The 19,739-nt window shown below is 44.0% G+C and overlaps 2 protein-coding genes across 2 annotated transcripts in view; both read left to right on the top strand.

Moving 5' to 3' along the window:
* The window catches only part of Il17rd (interleukin 17 receptor D), a 65,921-nt gene extending 59,718 nt beyond the window's left edge, over positions 1-6,203 (top strand). Inside the window, exon 13 of the mRNA XM_026388637.2 lies at positions 328-6,203. Coding sequence (XP_026244422.2) covers positions 328-440 — 113 coding nt within the window. The 3' untranslated portion in view covers positions 441-6,203. The remainder of the gene's footprint in view (positions 1-327) is intronic.
* A 7,631-nt stretch (positions 6,204-13,834) lies between these two features.
* The window catches only part of Arhgef3 (Rho guanine nucleotide exchange factor 3), a 324,382-nt gene continuing 318,477 nt past the window's right edge, over positions 13,835-19,739 (top strand). The window contains exon 1 of the mRNA XM_026388621.2: positions 13,835-13,886. The gene's annotated coding sequence lies outside the window, so the exon portion shown is untranslated. The remainder of the gene's footprint in view (positions 13,887-19,739) is intronic.

Below are 19,739 nucleotides of genomic sequence, written 5' to 3'. Positions count from 1 at the left end.
GCCCTAAGTGGGAGGGCTCTGTAGGAGGGCCCACTTCCCCCAGGGAACCCCAGGATATTATCTCAGGCTGCTCCTTACCATGCCTGTAACTAGTTGGAATTATGTATAGAAACCCTTGACCCTCAAGGAAGGTATCTTCCTTCTTCAGGGTAAGGGAACTGGAATCTGTTAAGAAGATAATAGTGCTACATCTTGAACTGATTATGATTCCTGCATCATTTGTGCAAAACCTGTACTCCAAATGCAATTCCAACCATATCTTTGTATGGGCGCCAGGTTCAGTGAAATGCAATGACTGTGTGAATCTGTCCTCTTTTCTCTCCTTAGGTGAGGAGGATCCTCCTACCCTCCCTTCTAAGCTCCTTGCCTCTGGAGTGTGCAAAACAGAACTTGGTTGCTGCCGCTACACTGATGAACTCCACGCAGTTGCCCCTTTGTAACAAAACAGAAGAGTCTAAGCATTGCCACTTTAGCTGCCACTACTCTCTGGTACCATAGCTCATCTCTGGTCACATGGCCTTCTTGCAGCTGAGGGCTCATAAAAGGATATTTGGAGTGAAATTCTGGCCAGTACTTGCTCCTGCTGCCCCAGCCCTCTACCAAATATGTTGGCAAAGTCTCCAATTTTCCAAGACCATATGGAACTCTGAAAGGCATGTCCATGGGGTCTGACAAGACCTTGCTATATTAGGTCAGTTTTTGGATCAGAGCCTATAATGAAAGGTAGAGAGGAAACAGTTAAAAAGAAACAGGATAATACTCACAATGACCATTCAGACTTCACTGAGCGCCATAAACAAACTTTGCTCTTCACTGTTAATTACTTTGATTTGAAATGATCTGTGGAAAAAGCACTTGTAATATCATTATCACCACAGAAATCAAGTGCCATTCTCTCTGGAATCTGTTGTATTGCAGATGTCGTCCTATCCATTTTTGATGTGGAACTTACGATGTCAGGGGTATTACGTTAAATAAGTTTTGAGTCAATGTCAAAGAAGTGACTGAATATCCAGTCACCTTTTAAAAAGTCTTTATGTATTGCTGGGTGACATGGCTGTTTGATGAGGGGGCCATAAAGCAGGCCGACTGTCTTGCTCATTCTTTCTCAGAGTCTTCTTATAATCTAAGTAGGCATCATGTGAAGGCCAGAGCTGCCTATCAAGTTTCCCTGGGTTACACTTACTGAGCTGTAGCTCAGATGATGGTGTCTGGACATTTATTTTAAGAGACTGTTACCCAACTGGGCTGTATTTTTGAAAGTTGTAGTTCATGCTTCATTTTGGCCTTTTGGTCTAAACTTGAATCATAAATATTAGGGATCAGAATTTGCAAAAACACAACAGTGTGTGGAGCTGATCTCCTCAACTGGTTTTGATTGATGACAAGTTTCCTTTTAAGAAAGTAGAAATGAAGGGACTGTCACAGAAGTTATTGTTACATTTTTATGAATGACTCCTCTACACAATCTCTGTTTCCAAAGGGAAAATGTTTGTTCATATCCTGTTTGTTGATTTGCATGTGTGTGATGATGTGTTAGTCTCCTCTCTGGAAACCCTTGCCCTCCCCGTGCCCTGGCACAGGTATGAGCATCTCTCGACACCTTTTTCACCGGGGGCCATTGGATTTTGGCAGTCCATTTTCTCATCATTTAGTCTAGGGATTGTGGCTTTCCTTCATCAGATAGGACCAACATTGGTAAGTGGGATGGGGCAGAACTTTATCTTTCAAGCATGTGCTTGTCAGGTAGGGAAGGGAAGGCTTGCAGTTCTGCTGGAAAGAGGTTTGTGTGTATTTTGGACTCAAATGTACTATTCTCTGCTCTGTAAAGGCAGCTGGCAGCTTCTTGGGATAATGTGCTCATCTGTTCTCTGGCATCAAGTTTCCTGCAGCTGCTCTGAGGGAGAGACAGTGAGCTGCAAGACTGTCTCCCCATGAAACTGGCTTCTTGGTAGAGATGTTCTGTGTGGAATCTAAGACAAGCACAGAGCTCCTGCCCAAGTAAAATTGCCCTGCTGTTTTCATTGTCCACATACATTCTGTGAAGGAGATCAGTGGGTCCAAACTTGCTAACATGAAAATTCACTTGGAACGTTACCAGAGAGATTTCTTATTTAGACTAAGAGGTGTTTCATGCTCCCAAAGGAACCTAGGAGCTGCTTTTACAATAGACATTCAGCTTCACATACGAAATAGGCATCTCTGAGAAAGTGGCCCTAGGGACAGTTTGGAGCATTCAGAGGAGTATTAATTGAGGTCCAAGGGCGGGGGCAGAGAGTTCAATACATGAACTCACTTGTTACAAAAATGGAATAGACAGAAAGGATGCTAGTCCAAAAATCAGGTGATGTTTTTTAGTTTGGATTTAGGGTTTGAATAGTTACCTGAACTATTGTTTCTGATTCACAGATTCTAAAATGCCAAGTAATAAAACTACAGTGTGATTGCCTAATTCAGAATAAGTTGAGAAGTCTGTCTTCCTAATTTTGTTTCATTAGTTTCACTCTTTTGTTTTCTCCCATCCCCACATCATGCTAGGAATGGGAATAGTTGTGTTGTAGATTAAGGCAAAACATCTGTTCTAAGTAGAGTTGCAGTTTTTGACTAACTACCTGTCTGACAGTGGAAATGATAAAATGGGATTAAAAAAAACCTGCCAACTTGCTAATTTTAGATATCGGGGAAACAAGAATTAGATTATAGTGATGCGCTCAGTGAAAGGTCTTGATCTGAGAGTAAGAGGCTTTTATGGGTAAGTTATTGCCCTCTGCAAAGGAAACCAGTGTTCATCCCAGGACTCTAGAAAACCAAGAATACCAAAGGTAGGAAGCTAGTCATTCTCCTTAATTCACCGATGTCCCACAGAAAGAATTTAGTATATGATGCAGTCAGCTTTGCCAAGAGAGTGATCAGGGAGGTTAAAACCCAGGTAATTGTGTGCTCTTCTCTGAGAAGTTGGCTCCAAGTAACTGGGACTATATTCATGGACCAGGCCTAGCTACACTGGGTGCAGAACTCCTCCAGAGGATCAATACTTGGGCCTTTGAAACACAAGGATCTTGAAAGAATCAGAAGTCATTCCAGTCCAGTCCTGGGTACTGAGTTAGGGACTCAGCCAGGTAACAGTATTTTGAGACAAAAATGAGATTGGGTCATAAAGTCATGAGATAAAGCTTTTGGTTGATTCGTTATTAACTAAAAACAGTCCCAGATCAGAAGTTTAAAAAAAAATTGTCCTTACCAATGATGACATCAATCATTAGAATCAACGTGTAGTAGGTTACGGAGATTTAAGTTCCCGCATGTATGTTTGTTAAAGTTCTCTCTTGCTATTCTATAAACACAAGATATTTTGGTTTTGTTTTTTACCAACATTCAGTCTCAGGTTACCTGACATACATGCAAAACTGTAGGTTAACATGATTTTAAGAGTTTTTTTTTTTCAGAGGTGACATTTTTTTCCTTTACAAGAAACTAAAGCGGCAGGGACGCTATTTTATCCCTGGAGAAGAAATGGCATACCCTCCTTCTCAAAGAAAGAACATTCTGTAGTCCCTGGCTACCTCAAAACTAATTTGGCTCTCTTAAGAAGAGACATTACTCTCTCTATTGGAGAGAGATGGGCAGTGCCAATGTGAAGGTTACTAGTCTTTTCTATTGTTGAAGACATCTATTCTTAGCAGATCCTGTACCTCAGGGGCACCAGTGTAGTCAGGTATAAGCAAATCAGCTGTGTGATAACAAATGGCAACAACACACCTTCTCTTTGTCAGAGTGACAATAAGGCATGGTGGGGACTGTGGCAAATTGAAGAACTTCTGTCCTACCTACAGGGAGAGGCTGCTCCAGTTGATTGTGGACATGAAGTGTTTCCCAATCTTCCCATTCTCAAGAGAAGCTGAAAATTTTTTTCTTTCTTTTAATATTGGCAACTAAAATTTTAAAATATTTAAATTCAAGACCAACAGAACATACAGATGGACCTAATTTGGCTCCCTGGCTGCCAGTTTGTGATCTCTGCTTTATAAGATTTGAAATGAACATCACCCATGGTAATTACAAATAAACCATGCCACTAATGCTAAATCCAGCCAGTAGCTGGATTATTTCTTTCCCCTAACTCTCCTTCAAAGAAATTTGAGGTGATTCTGAATGTATTTTTGTAAGGTTTTAATTGCTTCTTTACATTTAATTTCAAGTTCAGATTTATTGTCTTCCAATTTAAGAAACAGAATGTTTTGAACAATTTCACTTAAACTCCACAACCCCTAGGGCTCATGTGTAATCCTTTTTTAGATGGTGTGCAAATCTGAACTTAGATCAAGACCTAATTAGAAAAACAGGCATATGTGGGTAATAAGGCAAAGAATCTCCTAGTGTCCACTACAGCCAGGTATGCATTACCTTCTGTTTTAAATGATCTGTGAATCGACTCTTGGCTGTGTGAAACTGTGGACGGAGAAAAGCTTTTCCTGATGTTGAGATACAGGGGAGACCCTGTGGGTGTTGGGTCGCCCTTGCTGTTTCCCCTCCTTCCCAGGCACAGGGTGAAAGTAAACAAAAGAAAATCTGTAAGCCAATAGCTTTGATTCCCATTTCAGACCTCAAGGGCTAGAAGAAAGTTTAGATTATCTCACGTGTTCCCTCCCTGGTGTCAAGACCGGGGCTGCACTGAATTATTCCAGACATATGGCTGCAGATGAGGTTGTGGATTTTTAGTAAAGGAGATTCTGTAACCTACCCTGCTGATCAGATAGTTTTTTGTATGTTCTTCCTTATAGAAATGCAAACCAGCTTTCTTTTGTTGAGGGTGTAGTGGAGAAAGAACAGCTGGTCACCTTCCGTGTATCTGAAAACCACAGTGAAGTCAACCCCCTGGTGTTTTTATTTCAGTGGTAAATAATCCCACCCAGTTAAACCATTCTTCACAGCTCCTGTTTTCCAAAGGTTTAATAATTTTCACTGCTCTTTAGTTTCTCAGTTTCACACTTGTTTTAGTTGCTCAAACAGAACATCGGTGCCTTCTTCATATTGGTGCCTTGTGATGGCCAAGCTCAGGGTGGGATTATAGGAAAATTCATATGTGCCCAGTGCCTCTTAGCATGTAAAAATAGAATGGCACTTTAAAAAAATGGTGTGTTGCTTACATTCATTCTAAGAATTAGTAGGCTACCATTCCCCTCTCCTCCTGCCCTTGGTAATGGTCCTATTTTGTGGTTTATTTTCCTTCCTAAGGGCAAACATTTGGTGCTTACTTCTGATGTGTTGATTGTCGTTCCTGAATTTCAGGATACTCTTTTAGACCAGCTCTTACCTTCTGAGTGGCAGCTACCCTCCCCTCCCAATTTGTGATTCTATTTTTGCATATCTTTACCTTTATTTGGTGACTCATAATATCACTACATGGTACAGACTTCAGTTTAACCACTGGTGAGATGATGCAGCAGTTTAGTTGCTAAGTGCCACCTTCCCGTTGTCATCTGGGGACTAATTTGCAGACACCTTTGAATCCTCCAATGAGGACCTCTGGGGAATTTTGGCCAATTGTCTTCTCTCCTGCTCTTTGGTTCCTCTCCAGAATTCCATGGGAACCACAGACACCTCAAGGACTTCTTCTGCATTCCAGGGGGCTAGCGCCATGGCTCTCCGTTGACCAACCACTGTGTTTTGCACAATCAGAAGACTGACAAAAACAAACTATTCCTGTTGTACATCTCACATTTATATTATGTAAAATTCCAGTCAAGAAGATTCAAAGGAGCAGTTTTCTATTTGTATATGATGTGGACATAAGTGAATGCTGCAACTTGTAGACAAAAAATTGCCATTGGATGACACTAACATGCTCATCTGTTATTTAAAAAGTTTTATTTCTCTCATGATGCTTTTTTGCATGGTGAATCTGGACAGCAGCAAAAGCTTCTGTAATGAACTGTGTTCATTTAGAGAGTAGGTAACTATGATTTTCACTGTTAGTTAAATTTTTTTTTCTTTTTTTCCACTGCAAAAACTCCCTTTTCCTATGTTGTAGGAGGAAAGCCTGTGGAACACCAGTGGTCATTAATGTCATTGTTTTTGTTTCATCTTTATCTTTGGTGGAATAATGAACACTGACAGACTGTAGCAGTGTGCTGTAATTTTACATTGAAAATGTTAGTGACATGTTTGATTTGTGTATAACAATGTAAGTAAGTGATAGTAGACCACAGCTGACATCTGCAAAATGGTTTTGTACCTTAGAATTTATGCATCAAATAAAATGTTTTTGTTTTAAGACTGTAGTGGTTTATTATTTAGAATACCTGTCCTGTTTCCTAGCTAGCTGGTAGTTTTTGGAGGGTTCTGCCTCAGGAAGAGGAGGTGAGTGGGTCAGTATTTCTTGCCCTTTAGAGAAGAGAAACCCACCACCTTGGACCACTTACATCCCCCAGCAGGCACTGGCGTTTCACCTATCTGTGTCAGGAGGCCTTCCTGCTACAATACTGTTTCTTACAGAAGAAATCTGACTCTCAGAACAAATGGATTCGTTTTCAGAAGTTTGAAAACAAGACAGTGGAATTTGGGAGCCACACACAAATTAGAAAAAGAGATGTCTGCTCATTCTTCCAGGAGACATTCTTTCACCTTCTACGCACTCTTTATGCTCTGCAAGGTAACTTCTTGTTGCTCATCAACTTCAGGTTCAGGTCCCAGCCTGGCTGCCGTTGCTGTGACCCCACGACTGTAAGATTATGTGAGAGTCTACTCCTTGATTTCCTACCTCTAAATGGGCCAAACTCCCTACTTCAGAGGGTGGTGAATTAAACGGTGATATGCTGCAGCACATGTCAGTGTTCAGAAAATGGGCAAATGTCCTCAAGTGGGTGTGAAGAAATAGTATACACAGAATACAAGCCTTTGAGCCATTCCCTGAAAAAGACATGTTTTACATTTTGGGTCTTCGGAACATACTAAATTTTACTAAATGGATTTTCCCATTCACCTATCCCTTCTCATATTCCCTTGAGATTGTGTGGTGCTGAGGTTCTGCAACCTGTCCTCAAGGGAAATAGAAAGAGAGGATAATATAAACCAGCTTTGAGCAAAGCACAGTGGGTCACTGAGAGGAAGAAATCCCAAGTTCTTGCCCCTCACCTTGGCACTTCCTTAATTTTTACTATTCATAGTGGCCTAGGGTGCTGCTGCTTGTTTTACCTGTTGATTTCTTCTTTCCTTTGGTCTTTGTCATTTCTCCTTCTCTTAGGAGTCTGAATTTGAGTGCCAAGTGCTTGACATGCGTGATCATGATAGCATTTATCTTCATAGCTATTTTTGAGGTGGGTAATCTTCTATGTCCATTTTGTAAACAAGGAAACAGGCTTGGAAAGGCTCTCAGATTTCATGGCTGGCTAGTGGCAGAGCCCACCTAGACTACTTCACATGGCCCCTTGGTATAGGTCTAGCTATTCAGATAGAGATGGACTTCATAATGTCTCTGTGGTCAAGGGAAACAGAGAGCCTCCTCATAAGGTGGCCAGTAGAGAGAAAGCGCTAATGGACCACTTTGGGTACTGGCAAAGCTAGTTCCTGGGCCAACTACTCATGCCTTTTCTCACCTCCACTTGATATAGAAAGAAATGTTTGAGATCCCAAACTCCAGAAATTGGATAGCTTTACCAAGGGCACAACCAAGGGTTGGCAGCCCTGGGGTTGAAACATCTGAGGGAAGCATTGTCTGTCGTTCCTTATCAATAGTCCCTCAATAGAGTTTAAGAGAAAGGAAGTCTCCAGTAGCAATTATAGTGACTTGGTTTCTTTCTCAATCCAAATGTTGAGAGTAAATCTGGTTCAGAATTTAAGCAAGTGGATCTCAATCTGAAGAACCTCAGGCCAGTGCTACAAGTGACTTCCTCTTCTTTCATTAAAATAAGTTACAGCTTGTACTTTACTATTAATGGAGGAAACATGGATAGCATGAGAAGTCCTAATTATTACCACAGTGTTAGAAAGTTGGAGTTTGTTGTTACAGTTGCCTTAGGGTTCTTATAGTTCTAACATCTGTGGGGACTTGCCACTGTTTTTGCCTTTGTGTGGCAATGCTAACTTTTTTTTTTTTTTTTTTTTTTTTTTTGTGGTGCTGGGCATTGAACTCAAGGCCATGCCAAGTATGTGCTCTACCACTGAGCTACATCCCCTGCCTCAGGAAATGTCAACTTTGGAGGAAGCAAAGCCCAGCCTTCCTTTACAGGCTTAAATTAAATTACAGGAGGAGAAAAGTAGGTGGAGGAGGGAGGAAACTATATTTTTTGCTGTCCTTGGCATATTGGGTCATCAATAACATGTCTGTGTTTTAGCCCAACCCTGGCTTATTCTGTCCTCACTGCCCACAGGAACAAAATCAGAAGCAGCTCAAGAAAAAGGAGACATAGAGGATGCAGTGAAGGAGGATGATGGACACAAACACTGCTTAAGCACTCTTATAGTAAGATTATATTTAAATGGGCTCTTTGGGATTAAGGGAAAGTTTAATGCAAGTGTTGTGCATTTAGCCCCCTGGCTTCTTTCTGGTGAGGATGTTACGCCACATTTTACATTTATGGATGATATGACCTTCTTACAGCCTTTATTCCACAGTGTGTGCTGGGGACACAGGACACAGTAATGGACAAGGCACACACACATACGATCACTGCCTCCTGATTCCAGTTCCTCCTATGTATGGAACTGTGAGCAAAATGCTTAAATGCTCTATAAAATGGAGAGTAACCCACCACATGGGATTATTGTGAGGATTAAATGAACTGGGATACAGAGAACACCCAAGGCTGTACTCAGCAAGTGCTAGGCACCTGTTAAGTAGTAGCTGCTAACTGTTCTGTGAAGAGGAGACCTTTGGATTCTTTGGGGACTTATGGAGATGGGCTCCATGCCCACAAAGAGCTTGAATCCTGAGACTTTTCCAGAGACAAAATAAAATCATCTCTATCCACCCCTGGCTGTTTTGTGGTGGTCTAGGGTGAAGGTGGGAGGTGAGGTTTGAAGGGGGAAAAATTAAACTTGGAATGAACTCTGGGGTTCTTAATAGTTGACCACATATAGTGTGGCAGTTGACCATGTTCCTAGAGGTTTGCAGTGGTTCCATTCATCTGCTCCTTTTCACCTTTTAGTCTTGATGGGGATACATTTTTCTGGACTTGTTGCAAGGTCCCAGGGGCAGGCAGATAACCACACCCAGCTCTGCATATGAACAAAGGCAGGGATTCTCAAAGAAATTATTAGTGAAAAATTAGGGGAATTTTTTTTTCTCTTAGGGTGAAATAGCTCTGCCTGTCTTTTCTATTCTTGCTTTTCAGAAACTCCGGGAAGTGGGCAGGAGTCAGCTTCAAGGCAAACCCAGGCCAGGCCAAAAGGAACTTGTAAGAAAGGAAGGCAGGGCTTGGGATTGTAGCTCAGTGGTAGAGCGTTTGCCTAGCACATGTGAGGCAATGGGTTTGATCCTCAGCACCACATGAAAATAAATAAATACAATAAAGGTATTGTGTCCACCTACAACTAAAAAAATATATATTTTTTAAAAAATGAAGGAAGGCAGGAGCGTGCCTGTTCACCAAATGCAAATGCAGGCAGATCCTTCCTTTGATTTTATGCCACTGAAGTTAGGTATATTTAAAGATCTTTCACACAAATGCAAACTGTGTACTATTGATAAGATGATTACTGTTAGCATTATTAGCATTGTGATTAAAGTGTGGGCTTGATCTTTGGCATCCTGAACTCAGATCTTAGTCTTCCATTTTCTGTGTGACCCTGTTTAGGACTTTAAAGTTTCCCTATGGAAAGCCTAACAGAGCTCTTGTGAGACTTGAATGTAAGGTCAGGTGGCACAGAACCTGGCACACAGTAAGTCCTATATCTGTGGATGTGGGCACCAAGTGACAGGTTAAAAGATATACAGTTAATGGGACTTTCCCACGAATGTCTCCATGGGTGCTGGGTAACTGGTGGGCTAGCAAACTAAAGTGGGCCTTCCATCTCTTAGAGGTCTCAATTCAGCTGGCCTGCAGCAGAGAGGAACACTTGATCAGATGTCACTTCCTGCTTGAAACTACAAATGACCCTGGAGGTGAACACCAAAGCTCATAATCCTGCCACAGGTGTCACTATCTTCAAGGGTGGGGACTACACTAAGCAGGTGTTATTTCATCAATGTGCTGCTCCACACCTTTCAGATTCTTAAAACGATGGGAGGAGGAGCGTTGGTGCAGGGTATCGCTACAGGCAGAAGGTTGAGTATCTCTCCCAGGAATTCCACTTCTAGGGTTGTATCTTTTACAACCAGTAACCAGAAATGTGTGTCAAAGTTTATTGTGCAAAGATTTTCATCACCAAGCTTGATCCTGATAACGAGAAATGAGGAACAAAGCAAGTGCCCTCAAAGATTGATTTTTATAAGAAGAGGGTACTGTCATACGACAAACCAAGCAGACTTTAACAGTCATGTTGTAGAAGAACAGTTCATGACAGAAGAAAAGGCTCATAACATATTACATGAAATATAAAGGACACAAATTAACAGTGGTTATCTCTGGGTAGTGATTGTGGTTCCATCTTACTCTTTATACCTCTTGGAATTTTTTTTTTTTTTTTTTTTTTTTTTTGTGGTGCTGGGGTTTGAACCCAAGACTTTGTGCATGCAAGGCAGGCATTCTACAACTGAGCTATATCCTTAGCCCCTTCTTGAAATTTTTTACACTGTTTTACAATGAGAGGTATTATATAATCAGAGGGTATTAAATATATGATTACATACAACATGTTCAGCAAGTATTCAAGGTACAAGGTAGACACTAGGAGGCAGGGGCTGGTTGTTGCAGTGTTTTGCCTTTGCCCACTGTTGTGCCTTTTTATTATTTTATTTTTTTGTGTTGCTAGGGATTTAATCCAGGGCCTTTACATGCTAGGGAAGTGCTCTACCACTAAGCAACATGCCCAATCCTTTTTATTTTGAGACAGGTCTCACTAAGTTACTGGGGTTGACCTGGAACTTGTGACCCTCCTGCCTCAGGCTCCCAAGTAGCTGGGATTACAGGCATGTACCATTGCACCCAACCTGTCATGTCTTGTGCACAGGTGCTTCCCCAAGTGTGCTGCCCTGCCCCATGCTCCAGGCTGTAACCATTATTTTCCTGCCTGGTGTCAATCATAGCTCCTCATGCTGGGGTCTCCTGCAGACACCCTGGGTATCCTAACTGATTTAATAAAGGGATTGTCCTTGTCCTACCCCAAACTTTCTTGCAGAATTAGGGAAGACAGGTGAATTTAAGAATGAGCCCCTCCCCCCACCAACTATATTAAGGAGAAAAAGTGACTGATGATCGGTGTCTTTTGGCCTCTTCACCAGTTTCCAAACCCTGGATAGTAACCCACATTTCCTGACTATGCCCTTCTTTATCCCCACCAAAAAGATAACCTTTTTTCCTTGAACGGACTTCCAACTTGAGTCCAGTGACCAATTCCTTCTTTCCTCCCCCAGCCATCGGCAGGGCCAAGCATGGCATGGGAGGAAGGTATGGGAGAAGCTGCGTATATAAATCCTTATGAGATAAAACTGATGTGCTGCTAAGTGTGCATATCCTACTTGTAGGTGTATTCTGCTTTCCAGAAACCCTGAATTATAAAAAAGGAAGTCAAGGAGTTTGCCTTTAATAACAATACAAAGACACGTTGCTTTTGGCAGGTGAACAGACTTAGCTACTGTATTCCTTCCTCACTCAGCAACCAGTGCGATGTTCCCCAAATCCCGAATGCCTCTGCCTTTCTATGAGCAAAGTCTGGCTCACCTTGGCCAACAAATCTCCTCTGGCCTCGTCCCCCCCCCCACCTGCCACCTTTGTGGACTTCCAGTATGTGATCTGCTCTCTCCTGCTTCCACACCACCTGACCTCTCACACTTTCCCCTGCCTGGTTCCCTGTCCTGTCAGGGTTCAGCCCAGACCTGCTTCCCAAGGAAGCCTCCTTCTGCCTGGACCAGCTCCTCTCCAAGTGTCTCTTTCCATGTCTTGTTCCCCATCTGCTTGTAGAGGGGATTATCTGCCCCTTCAGCTCCATGAGGTCCCAGACAATCTGTCTTGATACTAGTCAGAGCCCAGCATGGGATATGGCAATAGTTGACACTTAAATAATTAAACTGAATCTATTAGAAAGAAAACTCTTCTCCTTGGTAAGATTGCCTAGGTAGAACCTCAGGTGTCACATGTAGGTCTGAAGTTGCCAATTGAGTCCTGGGTGAATGAGTGGAAGCCTTTTGCTTTGTACTTAATAAATTTAATTACTTAATGAACATGGTTGGTTTTAGTAGGAATCTTCCACAGTGTGGAGGAAGGAGAATAACAAAGGTATTCTTGTGGGGAAAGGTTGAGAACTAGAGAACTGGACACTAAGTTTGCCCTTAAAAATGGAGTACTTAGGGGAGTGTGTTGTCCCTGAACAGGAAACCAATGGGTCACCAGGGCTCAGTCTAGAATCTAGGAGCCCCCTTGAAACTGTAGTGGAATGAAGCTGCAGCTGTTGGAACGGACATTGATTTGCTCAAGATGTTTGATTTCTGGCCCAGAAGGGGACTGTGGGCTAGGAAGAGTCTAAGTAGCAGTAGCAGGCAGAGGTGCCATGAGGACAGTCCCAGCTGGGTCAAGGCAAGTTCTAAAGACATTGCACTGGTCCTTGGGGCTGGACTGGAAGATCTATATTCCTGGGATGCCTTCCAGTGAGCTCTCACTCTCATCCTATGAGGTGGGATGTAGGGGGGCAGAGTTCACTCCTTGGAGAGAGTTAAGTCCACTCAGCCCTGGTCTTGTTGCTTACTTCACACCAGCTTGAGCGCCCGCCCATTGGCTAATGCTCTTTTCTTGATAAGCAGGGGCCCTACGGTCATCTCTAGATCTCTCTCACCTGGGGGCTGGCTTAAACTCTCTAAGCTTCAGTTTCTTCTTCTGAGAATTGGGCGCCGCACAGACCCTCCATTTTAACATTGGGAATGTTAAAATTCTTCACACACCTAAAATGCACAAGTGGTTCATGGAATCATGACAGCTCAGTAACTATAGTCTAGAGCATTCTTTATTCCGGACTGTATGAGGTCCTGAGGACAGCAGACATTTATTTATCTGTTAAATGAATGACTGGGTGCAGATTCCCATGTTTATTTCTGCAGATTCCCATGTTTATTTCTGCCTACAGGCTCAGCACCCAACAACTAACCCTCGATTACTGAAGATGTGCTGGGCGCCTAGGGGTTCCAGCAGTTCGATGCCCGTCCTCATTCTCACCTCTACAGTCAAGGAAAGAGAGGCTTGGGCAAGACCTGACACGCTGGAGATCTGCCTAGAGCCTGCGGTGGGGACTTCGCGCGCAGGCTTTGGCCCTACCCAGCTAGGGCAACCCTTGCCACTCTTGCCTTTACAGTCGCCAGCTGGTGTGAAGTATCCCGCTAGGATACCTGTCCTTTAGCCACCCATGGTGTTTCCGGGGCGCCTTGGCGGCCCTAGGGAGCAGGGGCCAAGGGCTGGCCGTCTCCCTCAATCTCCAGCCCGATGAACCCTCCGTCTAAGTTGGGTTTGGGTAGCAATGAATATTCTGAGGGTCCTCCTGCCCTCCCTTCTTATCTCTCCGGGAGACCCCGGCGGGGCGCGGGAAGCAAGGTGTAGAACTGCAGCCACGTGGGGCCGCGTCCAGGACCTGCTTCATCCAGCCCGGGCGCTCCCGGGGTCCCGGGCCCGCCTCCCGCCTCCCGCCCACGTGGCCGGTTCCGCCTCCCCGCCCCGCCCCCCGCCCCGCCCCGTCAGCCGCCGGCGCCGCCGCCGCGGAGCGCTCTTCAGCTCCGCCGGGCCGAGCCAGCGCGGGCCGACGAGGTGAGTCCGCGAGGGTGGAAGCGAATCCTACCCGCCCGCTACAGCCTCTGGGGTTCGCTCTTCCCTTCCCTTAACCCACCAACCCCGCCAGAATTGGACTCCCGCCTCCCTCCCGGTGTCCACGCCGCGGGGGGTGCGCTGGGCGCAGCGCAGGTGGGCAGTGCCACTCGCGGTCCTGACCAGCCGCTGCTTCTGAGGGAGACGCTGACTTGGGTGCCCTGGGAGGTCCTGGCGAAAATTCCCGAAGCTACTTCCGGAGAGGGAGGCGCCACCTGTCCTGGGGGCGCGCCCCTTTTCCTCAACTTTCGTCTCCAGGTCTGCCTCGCGTGAGGCGCTGTTGGTGGTGGCTCTTCGGTTCCCTGGTCACTCGAAGCGGGGCAGCTGGGCTCTGAGCACTCTGAGAGGGGACTGCCGCCCGGGCCCGCCCGGGTCCTTGAGCTGGCGGCGGCTTCGTCTTTTAAACTGCTCAGCCCAAGGATCCTGAGGTGGGCGGCGGACGCCTAGAGGTTAAGGTGAAAATTGGTACCTCTAGCCAGAGTCGGGTGAGCGTTTTCTAAGGGTGGAATTTGATAAGGCTGGATGGAAATGGGTTCCCTTGGGCATTGCGGTGGTGGAGGGCTGCTCTCGATTATCATTGGTCTCACAGTGGGCTTGAATGTTGCGGAAACAGAGGGTTTGTTCTTAGAGGACTTGGCTTGCTCGATTTATTGCCTTGACCAGGCTTGCGTCCAAAACTGGGCAAGGATGTCCGAACTGCAAACAGCAGTTGTCCTGAATGCAGAACTTATTTTTAAGCATTTCGCGCATTACCTAGGTATAACTAATTTCTTCCCTGGGGTGTGGAAGAGGAGAGCTTTGCTCTCTTTGTCTTAGCTGTGTAGTCTAGGCAAGTTACTTTACAAATCTATGCCTGAGTTTCCTCATTTGTAAAATGGGGGTAATAATAGTATGAACCTTAAAGGGTTTGATAAGGTTAAAGTTCCCCAATAGTGACAGTACAAGGTGAATTCTACCTGCTGTTAGTTGCTCTTATTATCACTGCTGACATCAGACTAATAGTGTATCACATCCCTAGCTTCCTAATGAAATGAATGTGTAGGCTCTTTCTCCTTCTTCCTTTCCTCCTAGGGATCTGGTGTTTTCTATGCAGTAGCAGAATTTTCCCTTCAGCCCAGGGAAACTTGGGCTTTGTTGGGATACCTACTATGGTTAACCAGCCTTGTGCAAAGTATATCTCAGAATGTGGGGTCAGAGGTGAACTTTGTCAAGGATACTGCTGGGAAATGGGATCTTGAACCTTCTGGAAGCTCTTGGATGTGACTGGATGTTTGCCTCTCAGGAGTGGTGTGTGGGGTGGAGTGGATGAGGTTTCACTTGAATTCTTGCAAGCCTCTGTCCCCCTGACAGGCACACATCCACTAGTCTCTGAGTGTGAGAGTCTATTTAAGGGCCCAGGGGCCTGATCTTGTCTCCCTCTCCTTTATTCTTTCATCTCCAGCAGATTGACTCCTGTGTCAGTGGAGTCTCCCTGGGCTGCACCTGTCTAATTTCTTCTTGTCAGTTTAGTTTCTTTCTTGAACTCCATAAACAGGAGTGTTGAACCTAGAGTCCTGGGTTCCTCCTGAAATCTACATGAGACACTTGGAGCACAGGTGTGTGTTTTCCCAGAGGCTTCCCCTTTCATCATATTTTTCAAGAAGCCTGTGTGCCATAAAAATGGACTCTGAATGGCTGGTGGGGAGGTGCAAGTTTTACTCATCTCCTCTCCAGGTCAGGCCCAAATTTTTAGGAAGTGGCATGTTGGTGCACACACATTTCTTTGTACCCTAGCTCAGAGCACACCTTCCAGTGCAAAATTCAGATGTGCTTTGACTTAGACGAAAGGATAATGGAGAAGGCAGGCTGTCAGGTCAGGGGCTGTTAGTCGGTGGGGGCCTTCAGAGTGGAATGCAGCTGATCAGTATTTCAGTTCAAGATATCAGGAGACTTCTCAGAGCCTTTGTTCATGCTCTTCCTTCTAGTGAGCACACTTATCTCCCACTTCTTCCCATGACCTGCACTTTCTTACCCTTCAGTTCAGTTGTCTCCTCTGTAGAAAGAGTTTCCCTGACCACTCTGTCCAAAGCAATCCCTCCCCAACAGTTTTAGTCACATTCTCCCATTATATTTTGCTCATGGAACTTGCCTGAAATGATTTTTTTTTTTGGTACCAGGGATTGAATTTAGGGGCACTCAGCCACATCCCCAGCCCTATTTTCCTAGTTATTGTTGACCCTGAACTCAAATCCTTTACTGACAGGGAATTCACTGCTTCCAACACAGCTGTTCCTTTGGAAGAAGCTAGGAGTGGGGAGCAGCAGAGAATCAGATATAGTCCCTGATTTCGATGAGGATAAGATATGGCCTCCAGGCTTCTGTATGCCACTGTCCTCCCAGTCTGTTTTACATCCTGATTATTCTTTTTCCATCAATATCTATCTCATGCATCTGTCTCTACTTCTCTTCCATTACCAAGGTCCCTGAGCCCCTGACCAGAACTCACATGAGCCATGTATGACCAGAGGGAGAGCAGAAAGGCCATTGGCATAGATTAGAAACCTTCAAGGCCAATTCTGTATTGCTCAGGCACCTTTGTATGATTTAGATCTGAGGTGTCCCCAAAAGCTCATGGGTAAGACAGGGCAAGAGAGTTTAGAGGTGAAATGCTTAGGTTATGAAAGCCTCAACCTAAGCATTCATTAACCTACTGATATGGATTAACTGGGCAGTAACTGTAGGTAGATGGGGAGTGGCTGGAGGTGGTGGGTCACTAAGAGTGTGACTTTGGGACTATATTTTGTCACTGGTGAGTAGTGGAGCTTTCTTTCTCTGCTTCTTTTTTAGGTGTAGATGGACACAATACCTTTATTTTATTTATTTTTATGTGGTGCCGGGGATCAAACCCAGTGCCTCTTGCATGCTAGGCAAGCACTCTACCACGGAGCCACAACTCCCCCTACCCTCTTTCTGCTTCATTGTTGCCATGTCCTGGGCCGCTTTCCTCCACCACACCCTTCTGCCATGATGTTCTGCCTCATCTCAGACCTAGGCCATCTATGACCTCTGAAACTATGAGCCCCAAATAAACTTCCTCTCCTCTGTGTTCTTGTCAGGTCCATTGGTCACAGTGACATAAAAGCTGACTAAAAAGCCCTATACCTGCATAGAGTGGGAGCAAGGGCAGCTCTGTTTCTTTTATTCTTTCACTGAATTTTTTTTTTTTTTGGAGGGGTACCAGGGATTGAATTCAGGGGCACTTGACCACTGAACCACATTCCCAGCCCTATTTTGTATTTTTTTTTTTTTTTTTTTTTTTTAGAGACAGGGGTCTCATTAATTTTGCTTAGCGCCTGGCTTTTGCTGAGACTGGCTTTGAACTCACGATCCTCCTGCCTCAGCCTCCTGAGCTGCTGGGATTACAGGCGTGTGCCACTGTCCCCGGCTCTTTTACTGAATTTTTAAAATTAAGTTTTAAATTTTTTATTTGTTCTTTTTAGTGATACATGACATTAGAATGTATTTGGACATATCATACATGGAGTATAACTTCCCATTCTTGTGGTTGAACATGATGTGGAGTTACACTGGTCTTGCATTTGTATATGAACACAGGAAAGTTAAGTCTAATTCGTTCTACACTCCATCTATTCACATCCCATCTCTCCTGCCATCATTCCCCTTTGTCTAATCCAAAGTATTTCACACACCCCCCTCCATTGTGTGTTAGCATTTACATATCAGAGAGAACATTTAGCCTTTGGTTTTTTGGGATTGGCTTATTTCACTTAGCACAAGTCTTCAGTTCCATCCATTTACAAGCAAATGTCATAATTTTCTTATTCTTTATGGCTGAGGAATATTCCACCCTGTATGTATACCACATTTTCTTTATCCAGGTTGGTTTTGTAACTTAGCTATTGTGAATTGAACTGCTATAATTATTGATGTGGCCACTCTTTCACTGAATTTTTTGTGACCCATTCCTTAATCTACTTATTAACTGTGATCCCCCTCCATTTTCTCTCCTCTTCCTTATTGATTGATTGATTGATTGATTGGCATTAGAGATTGAACCAAGGGGCACTTTATACCAAGAGCTACATCCCCAGTCCTTTTTATTTTTTTAATTTTGAGACACAGTCTCACTAGGTTTCTGGGGGTCTCCCTAAGTTGCTGAGGCTGCCCTTGAACTTGTGATCCTCCTCCCTCAAGCCTCCCAAGTCACTGGGATTACAGGCATGTATCAAGGATCCAGCCCTTACTGTATTTTTCTAAAATTAATTTCATAATGTTTCATCCAGATATTTTCTGATTTACATCACCTGGCATATATAGGATACCTGGGAAAAGACCATTCCATGCATATGGAACTTAAGGTTGCCATTGAACTCCCAGTATGACCAGTCAGCTCTTGAGCCCTGGACATCGTCTATCTCACTGGAGCAGGGGAAGGAGAATGAGGCAGTGTAGGCAGAAGTCCCCTCCCTTCCCTCAGATTCTAGCAGATGGCTGGAGTAAGGTATTGGCATTGTGGGCTAGGGTAGTTGACTAAAGGCTCATGCATTCCTTTTCAGAAGGTGGGGCCAGAAGCATTGATGTTTTCTGAAACTACCACCTGGGGAATGAACATGAACCTAGCAGGGCACTTTAGGAGTTATAACCCCTCATATAATAAAACTTGTCTCACCCCTCTTCCCTGGGTAGGGGTGTCTTCTTTTGTTTCAATTAATTACATCTACCTAAAGGGAATCATGGGGAGGAAAAGTAGTTGTAAGCAGGGCTCTGATGGAAAAAGTGAAAAGATCAAAATGTATAGCATCAAAGGCCAGAAAGTGTGTGTGTCCTCCTCTTTCTCTGGATTAATGATCAGTTAAAGTTTATTTAATACAGTATAAGATTCCTAGGAGTTGATGGTAGAATGAGACAGACATTATTACCCTATATGCATGCATAATTACACTACTGGAGTGACTCTGCCCCATGTATTGCCAGAGGAATGAGAAGTTGTGCTCCATTTGTGTATAATATGTGAAAATGCGTTCTATTGTCATGTATAACTAATTAAACCAAATAAAAAAAAAAGATTCCCAGGAGTTAAGAATTTGAGATCTGGGGCTGGGGTTGTGGCTCAGTGGTAGAGCACTTGCCTAGTGTGTGAGGCACTGGGTTCTATTCTCAGCACCACATATAAACAAACAAACAAACAAACAAACAAATAAATAAACAAACAAATAAAGTCTAATGACAAGTAAGAAAATTTTAAAAAAAAAATACACATACTTTAAAACAAATAAAGAATATGAGATCTGGGTAATATGACCTTGTGCTAGTAACTTTGCCTTTCTGAGTTTTGGTGATTCATCTATAAAATGGTGGAAAAGATGTGACGAAAAGGTATCTTGGAAAAAGTGACATCTAAGAAGATACAGACAAGAATGGCTGCTAGTGGGGCTGGGGATGTGGCTCAAGCGGTAGCGTGTCCACCTGGCATGTGTGCGGCCCTGGTTTGATCCTCAGCACCACATACAAACAAAGATGTTGTGTCTGCTAAAAACTAAAAAATAAATATTAAAAAAATTCTCTCTCTCTCCCTCTCTCTCTCTCTCTCACACACACACTCTCTCTTAAAAAAAAAGAAAAAGAAAAAAGAATGGCTGCTAGTTGCCCCTGGTGGTGGTAGTGGTGGTTGGGGTGTGGGTGAGGGATAGAAGGAAACCAGCATTTGTAAAGGTCCAGATAAAGAGTTGCCTGGAGCTGGGTGCAGTGGCACAAGCCTTTAATACCAGCTACTTGGGAGGCTAAAGCAGGAGGATT

This window comes from Urocitellus parryii, chromosome 3, assembly GCF_045843805.1.
Source record: "Urocitellus parryii isolate mUroPar1 chromosome 3, mUroPar1.hap1, whole genome shotgun sequence".
Classification (NCBI taxonomy): domain Eukaryota; kingdom Metazoa; phylum Chordata; class Mammalia; order Rodentia; family Sciuridae; genus Urocitellus; species Urocitellus parryii.
This window is presented reverse-complemented; position numbering and strand designations above follow the sequence as displayed.